This window comes from Protopterus annectens, chromosome 7.part0 (assembly GCF_019279795.1).
Source record: "Protopterus annectens isolate FY-2018-M chromosome 7.part0, PAN1.0, whole genome shotgun sequence".
Lineage (NCBI taxonomy): Eukaryota > Metazoa > Chordata > Ceratodontiformes > Protopteridae > Protopterus > Protopterus annectens.
This window is the reverse complement of record NC_056739.1, coordinates 334,348,387-334,356,983: the sequence shown is the minus strand read 5'-3', so window position 1 is coordinate 334,356,983 and position 8,597 is coordinate 334,348,387. Positions and strand designations below refer to the sequence as shown.

At 41.2% G+C, this 8,597-nt stretch overlaps 1 protein-coding gene across 1 annotated transcript in view; it reads right to left on the bottom strand.

The window, feature by feature from the left end:
* Positions 1 to 633: 633 nt before the first annotated feature.
* Positions 634 to 8,597, bottom strand: part of STRIP1 (striatin interacting protein 1) — a gene marked incomplete in the record, with an annotated part of 820,756 nt that continues 812,792 nt past the window's right edge. The window contains 1 exon segment of the mRNA XM_044076197.1: positions 634 to 2,748. Within this exon segment, the coding sequence (XP_043932132.1) occupies positions 2,501 to 2,748 (248 nt within the window).

Genomic DNA, 8,597 nt, shown 5'->3' with positions numbered 1-8,597 from the left:
ATCCTAACCAATAAATGCTTGTTCAAGTACTGGAATTAGGACACGGAACACACATCAGATTACACACATACCACACACATCACGGTCGACACAGGATATAACTTACTTTAATTTTTTAACTTAAAGCACTTTATTCTTATAAGCGGTTTAGTTATTTATTCTGTTTTCTGTATTTAATTATGTTTTTTTTTAGATAGAGAAATATTATTTTTAACTATTACATAACATATGATATACATTATGTGGTACTCAATTCAGGACATTTGCCATTTTTAATATTTTTTGTCAGGACACAACTGCCCAAAGAGGGACTGTCCCTCACAAAGTGGGACAGGTGGTAACCCTAACTGGAATGTGAAATGAAGACAAAGAAAACTTCAGTAACCAACTGCTTTGGGTATTGGTCATGGACACTTCTGCATGGTAATCAACAGGACTGAGATCCAACTGCAGGGTGGTACAGAAAATAAATGTTAGGCTGAGGAGGTTAGGTATACTCAATGTGGGAGTGACATTATAACGTGATATGCACCATCCCAACAAAAACATTTAACTTTAGAAAACAGATGAGACAGGATGGATATCACTTCAGAGAATAGCATAGAGAGGAAAGAATGATTTCTACAACAAACGTCAAATTCATCAATTCCATATTTTTAATGAAAGAGAAAGCTGCTTACGGGGAAATTGCATGTAATATGCAAAAGAAAAATAGCAGAGTCAGTGTTAAGGTCCTAAACAATTCAACTTTCCTTTCAACTGCCTGCTGTAATTCTTGGATACAAATCATTACTAAAACAGCTTCTGATCTGCAGAAAAAACATCTCAAAAACGGCTACCAGCATCAACTTCAAAAACTCCACTAAAATAAGCCAAGAGACATGACACCCTCTAATTAGCTTATAATGATTAATAAATAATGCCAGTAGGTTATTTTTTGTAAACTCTTTGACCAATGTATAACCACTGCACATCACCTACTGAATCACTTGTTATTTCATTTTCTGCAGTTTAGGGACGCCAGACACAGTGACAGTCACTGATCAAAGGTAATAATCTCACAGGAAATTGGATTTTGTTTTTCTCATAAAACCTCCAACCTCCCATCTCCAGTGCCAGTAGACAATGCAGTCTCTCTTATACCCAGACTGCCATGCAAGCATGTGCCAACACCCACTCTCTGCTGCATCATAAAACTCTTTGTGGTAGGCTTATGCCTTTATTTCCTGCTTTCCTGAACAAAATGTACACCAGTGTTTTGGTCCACAGGTATCAATCCTGTACAATAATGTGTACCAGCCATTTTCCTAAGATGAGCAAGCTGGCATTAACTCGCCCTTTTCTGGATATATACTGCAACACCCTGTTCACTAACTGATCCAAAGTTATCTAGGTTGATGGAGGCTTCCTCTATTTACTTCAATGGAGGCAGCACATCAACGGTTTATACGCACAACTTATACACTCATCTGAGAAAATGATGGCTGCAGTTCTAGTATAAAGGAAGCCTACTCATACATGAGCGTCAACACAGACAGATTAATAAATATAGAACTCAATATATTTTATATTCAGGTTACTTTTAAAATACTTCCATGACTTGCCTGTGAGCACTCTAAAAGGCCCGTTTATAAACACAGGTACACAGAAAGCCCTCTGCATCTACGTCTAGTGTGCCTTTGTGCATATGTCGTTTGCCTTTAGCTACCAATGTCAATTAGTTAAATCTTTTATTCCCCAAACTCTAAATGTTTATGCATATGCATGTATGGCCAGACTGAGTGCATTGTGGCTGTATTTTTCTTCCTCTATACACTAAATATGTGACAGCCTCATTTATGTAGCACCCTTACAAGTGAGATATAGGACAATAAAGTTGGTTCATATGAAAATTCAACTCATGTGCGGAGAGAGAAATTATCAATGTACATACAGGACAGGGAGGAGAAGAAACTGAAATATAAGAGAGAAAGAAGACAAAGGCAGACATTTGTGGAGGGAACAGAGTGGGATGCAAGGAAGACAGTTATGTGGAGAGTTTGACTTCGTACAGTTCTGTAGACTAGCAATACCTGTGCTCCTCAATTAGGAGAAAATAGTTTTGGAATGCCACATCCGTAAAAAAAAAAAAAAAATGAAGCCAATGGGAGTGCAGCCCCACCTGATGGGCAGTACTGGTATTAATAATTTCAGGCATGAGAAACAAAGCACACCTTTACACTCTGATAATTCACGATTCTACACAGCAAATTTAGAGGTACTCAATAATCTCAAAAAAAAAAAATGTACAGACGTAAGCTCCATTTATAAGGAAGTGAAATGATGTGACACGCAGGAATTAACTTTGTCATCAACAGGCCTTACAGCATTCTTGCCATCCTCTCTGTGATTGTCTGGGTGCATTAAAAGACAAGTGTGCCATACCTGAGGAGTTATGGCTCAGTTTAGTAAGTTAAGAGTAGTGAGACCATGCTCAAGGTCCTTTAGTGTGCATGGAGCTTTACTGAAGAAGTTCCTCCCAACATATTGGCTTTGAGAATACCTCTCGTTCTAGCCAAAGATCATAGTTCATCTGGAAGTCTTCAGGGAGGTCGACTCGCTGTCCTAGCACACTCTGTAAGCAGTTGTCAACAGGGCTAAAATCAGGGTTCACTGGTGTCTTATCATATCGTCTACTGTTGAACCGTTCAATGCTGGCCCTCAATGCACATTCTTCTGCTTGAAAATCCCAAGGACGAGCATCAAGATCTAGAAGTAAGGAAATGCAAGGAAATAGTCAGAATTCATGCTTTCCAGATAATTTACCTGAGAAGCAGTGAGACTCTCTTGTAGTGATTAATGTACAAATGTTATAAAAAAAAACAATGTCCAAATCACACAAAAGAAAAGCAAAACAAGAGTCAGACAGACAGTTCAGCTTAAATACAATGTTGCACTCTATGAGAAGATCTGCCTTTCTCTAGACACAGGAATAAGAACTTGTACCAGTTCAGATTTACTATCATAAATCAGTAACCAGATTTACTAAATATTTGGGTTACTATCAGCATAGCTAATTGGACAACTACAGAAGAAATGGTCTGGTGCGCTCCCATCTTGAACATCTTTTCAGAAAAAGCTTCATGGACTAAGATTAAAAAAAAAAAAAAAAAAAAAAAAAAAAGACAAAACTGAACCATTCACAAATTTTTCCTCAAAATCATCGAACACTTAACAGATAAGGTGAACTACAAAAAAATGAGAGAAAAAAAAAAGAAAGGTTCTCAACTATATGAACTTCTACATTACAAGACATCAAACACAAAAACAAGTATACAGGAGAATACTCAAAATATAAGTTTACTTTAATTTTCTGCCATAATATATAGATTTAAATAACTTCACTACACAAAAGTAACTAGCATGTTAGAACATCAGAGAACTTTTTAACTTAATGTTTAAATGTATCACTCAAACATAAGAGGTAAAAACTTTTACCCAAACATGGTTTAACATGGCACCTGATGTGCTCGTTTATAAATTTGTTTAGGACTTTGGTTATAGATGTTAGGTTTAGAATAGTTTGGAGGGGTTGTGTTTTGAAACTGCAGAAGAGTTAAGGGAAAGCGTTTAAACTTGGAATCATTTGTTTAGGGGAGCAGATGATCATGCTTTTGGTCATACTGTTCACATAGTCAAAGCTGAATGGCCAAGTCTTGAGATCATGAAAGAGATAAACAGTTCACATTTTTTGAATGGATTTGATTTTTTCCAAATAGACTCTTAACTGCCTGTGAATGTCCAGGGACAGTAGGAGCCTTTTCCCTAGTTCTGTGGGTTAGAGTGATTTATGGCCTGATTGAGAGACCATTCACTACTTTAGGCATGAATGAAGGGTTAACCCTCATGGTCACCTTGTTCTTTTGAAAAATAAAGGGGGGGGGGTGGCCGTGAGAGCCTAAAGCTCTGAAACTCTCTTAGCTCAGCTCAAGGGACAGCCAGAAGCCGAATGGATTTCCAAGTGCAGAATTTGAGATTTGCTTATGCTGCGGTCTCAAAAGAGGGCAATGTAAACCTTTCCAGTATGAAGTTAAAGTCGTAAGGAGGGGTTATGGGCTTCCTTGGTGGTCTAAGATGCAGAACTCCCTTTAAGGAACAACTTTCCCTCTGGTCTGGAGACAAGTAGAGGACTGACTGGCTAACAAGTAGAGATGGCAGACAGATGGGCTTTGATGAAGAGTAGGCCAAACCTGTATGCATGAGCTCACACATTTTAGTATGGAAGGTACCTCTGATTTGTTGGGGTCCTGTTCATTCTAATGACACCAAAACCAACATATTTTCCATTTGGCTACATAGAATTTTCAAGTAGTGGGTCTCCTGGCTTCTTGGAGAAACCTGATTACTTCCACAGAAAACTGGTGCCACTAAAGAATTAGAACCCTATCACCCAACACAATTTTTAGGGATGACAAGTTCAGGTGTACTACTGACCCTTACTGCTGTGTGATGCAATCTGCTTGAAGTGATAGTTTGAAGGACTTGCCCCTGGCTATATGAAAGAGGGGAGGAAACCAATACTTTTTTGGCAAAAAGAAATCACTAGGAAGAGGTTTGGCATTTCATATTCATCTTTTAAAAGAACTCTTGGAATAAGAGGTAGTGGAGGGAAGCCACAGAATTTTCCCTGTCCAATGAAAGGAGAAAGCTTCTGTTCTCCAGGCTTACAGGCAAGGGCCCCTTGTGCAAAATGGGGGGAAGGGGGTTCTGTTTGTTGGTATCTGACACAAACAGGTATGAGGTATCCCCCAAAGGTGAAGGATGACTAGGAAAACCTGTCAGTTCAGGATCCATTCATGAGGATTCTTCCAAGGAATTGCTTAATGCATCTGCCAACACATTGTCCTGAGATAACATATATGACTTCAATTAACATGCTTTTCTGTTTGGCAATGCCATATACACAGCTGGTAAGACCTGGTTCTCCTTGCTTATATGTAACATATGACTGTGGTGTTGTCTGAACACTCATAAGGGACCTGGTCTCCAGGTATGAGACAACATTTGGAGCTTGGATGAGGGCTCTCATTTCCTTCATGCTGATGTGTTCCTTTAACAGTTTCAGCTGCCAACTGCCCTGTACCCAGTGTGTATCTGTCCAGACCCCACATGAGGCGTGTGTGCACATTTTCTGAATTGGAACTGGAGGGGTGAAGGAAAGTCCTGGGTTGACCTGCTCATTCCACCATGAGAATTCCCTTCTGAAGCAGGGTAATAGATGAATTACAGTACCTGGAAGGTGAGAACTGGGACCACACTGTTTTAGGTACATGTGGATTTTCCTCATAAGCAGTCTGGGATAGTTGATGTCATGAATCTCAGGGTTCTTAGCATCTCCCAGGCTGAGCAATGGCTAAGGGAGGCAAGGTAAGGCTCTGCACTTTCTCCCCACAGGCAAATAGGCCTATACATTTTGTCCAATCTGCAACTCAGAAAAACCTCAGATGGCAGTAGGAAGGACTTCTGGTAGTTGATAGTGAACCCAAACTGTGAGATGAGGTTGATGGTGAACTGGAGGTGTTGCAGAAGTATATGCGGTGAGGAAGCTTGGATTAACAGGTTAAGAAGGGAAAAATCTTGATTCCCTGGGTTTGACAGAAGAAAATACTGGTGCCAACACTTTGTGAAAACCCTTGGGCTGTGGAAAGCCCAAAAGGCAAAGCAAAGGTAAAGCAGTAAACTGAAACTAGAGATGACCCAATATAAAACCTAGAGAATCTCCTGCAAAGGGGGGGTGGGGGTGGGATGGTATAAGAAGATAGGTATTTTTTAAATCTACAGGTATTAGAAAGGCTTAAAGCAGTAAGAAAAGTAGAAGAGCAAGCAGAACATTTTGAAGATTGGTACTTTTAGAAAAAGTGTTTGGTAAAGAAAGATTAAGAATGGGTCTCCGTTGCCCTTCTTTCCTTGACACTAGAAATAGTCTGGAGTAAAAGTCCTTTCACACAAGTTCTTTGGGCACTGATTCTATTTTGCCTTGAGCCTATAATTTCTGTAGGATGAGTGCAAGCAGATGGATCCAGCCGTGGGGAAGGGGGAGGCATACCACTGCCACTTGGGAGATTTCTATCCAAGCCATGGCATAGCCTTTTTTGCATAAATAAAAAAAATATTCATTGGTCTGTGACGATGTTTTCCCAGGTAGAAACTGACTTGGTCAGCCTTTTAGGAAGGGGGAGGGGAAAATATTTAGTCACAAAGATCTGCCCCCAGCGGGAGGCCTCCCAGAAGAGGAATCGCTCAGTGGTTTCTCTGGGAATCTCTTTCATAGGATCATAGGAAGTTACTAGGCTAATGGCCCGAGGGCCCTTACAAGCCTAGCAAAATTTACCCTTGTTAACATGATCAGCACCTACTGCCCCTCTCCAACAGGGACACAGGTGGAACCCCCGGGGTGAATTTATAGCTACCCATCCAATCATCCAGTCTGCATTTGAAGGGGGCCAAGTAGGTGCTCTATCATGAAGTGGGAGTGTATTCCAAATGCATGCTAACCTCTAGGAGACAAATCTGTCCCTCCAGCAGGTTTTACTGATGTCACATACCAGGTTTAGGTCCTTAGAGTGAGTAACCCATGTGCCATTTGACTTCCAGATGTGCAGCACTTCCAATAGAGGAGCATCAGAGATGAGGATGCAGGGAGTAGAGTTGGCAAAGGTGGATGAGTTTAAATACTTGGGATCAACAGCTCACAGTAATGGCGAGTGTGGAAGAGAGGTGAAGAAGAGAGTACAGGCAGGGTGGAGAAAAGTGTCAGGAGTGATTTGTGACAGACGAGTACCAGTAAGAGTGAAAGGGAAGGTCTACAAAAGGGTAGTGAGACCAGCTATGTTATATGGGTTGGAGACAGTGGCACTGACAAAAAGGCACGAGTCAGAGCTGGATGTGGCAGAGTTATAGACGTTAAGATTTGCACTGGGTATGACGAGGGTAGACAGAATTAGGAATAAGTATATTAGAGGGTCAGCTCAGTTTGGAGACAAAGCCAGAGAGGCGAGATTGCGTTGACTTGGACATGTGCTGAGGAGGGATGCTGGGTATATTGGGAAATGGATGCTAAGAATGAAGCTGCCAGGTAAGAGGAAAAGAGGAAGGCCTAAGATAAGGTTTATGGATGTGGTTAGAGAGGACATGCAGGTGGTTGGTGCGACAGAGCAAGATGCAGAGGACAGGAAGAAATGGAAACAGGTGATTCGCTGTGGCGACCCCTAACCGGGAAAAGCCAAAGGAAGAAGAGATCACCTTATACACAAGGCAGAGTTTGCCACTAAGTAGTCTGTATGAAACAGAATAAAGTGACAATGATTTCAGCTGATCTACACAGGACAGCTACTGAAGACCTTGAATTTTCCTTGTGAGGAAACTCTGTGCTCTCTCCAATTTCTGCACGTGCTTTGAAAGGTAGATACCAAAACAGGAGTTGTACTCAATTATTGGCATAATGACTGAAGAGTACAGGGAGGTCATAACTTATTTTCTCGAGGCAATGTCCTTACTTATGAGATGAGAAATACAGAATGCCCTTCTTACCACTGTGGAAACATGGTGATCAAAGGCAAGCTTGCTGTCAACCTGAGTGCCCAGATCTCTCACCATGGAGCGCATACTTAGGGTATTGCCACTGATGTGGTAATTTGCAGGAACATCGCTCTTACTGAAAGGGATAATAAATTTTTTTGCATTGAGCTTGAGGCATTGACTTTGGCACCAATCATTTGTTTGTACAATGCCTTCTTGAAGGATGTTAACATTGTCTGGAGATTCTGCGACTGCATCCAGTTTGCAGTCAACAAACTTTATCGGCCACAGTCCCTTGGTTTTAGCTTGTGCTTCAGAGAAATAGATTCCAAACAGTAGAGGTCCCATGACCAATCTCTGTGGAACACCATTGGTTATGGGTCTGCTGTTGAAGGTGGATTCCCCTATTTAGACTATATGGGTTCTATCAGTGAGCCAGTTCGCAATCCACCTTACGATATGGGGTTGATATCTAGCTGAGAGAGTTTGTTAATGATGCTATCTAGCTGAGAGAGTTTGTTAATGATGCCTGCATGAGGAATAATGTCCAATGGCTTGGCTATGTCTAGGTAGGCTGTATGCACAGAATTCCCCTTGTCCAAGGCCCTGGTGACTGTCTCAAAGAAGTCCACCAGGTTTAACAGGCAGGATCTCCCCTTGACAAATCCAAACTGGGTAGAAACTAGTGCTTGGAGATTACCTACTTCTTTGTTGATAAGGTCCATGATGGTCCTTCTCCATGGCCTTGCAGATAAGACTAGTCAGGCTAATAGGTCTGTAATTCCCAGGGTCAACAGAAACACCATCTTTATGCAAGGGGATAATGACGGCTGTTTTTCCATTCACTGAGACAAAGCCAATGCTTGACTGTGAATGAACAAAGTACCCAATGGTGATATTAATTCTTGGTTGAGCCTGTGATGTCCCTACGCTGGGTTAGTAATCAAGGAGCCTGAATACTCACCACTGACGCTGAAGAGGGACGTGCACTTGGAATACAAATGGATACAATCAGTATTCCTAGATGCAGACCTCTCTGC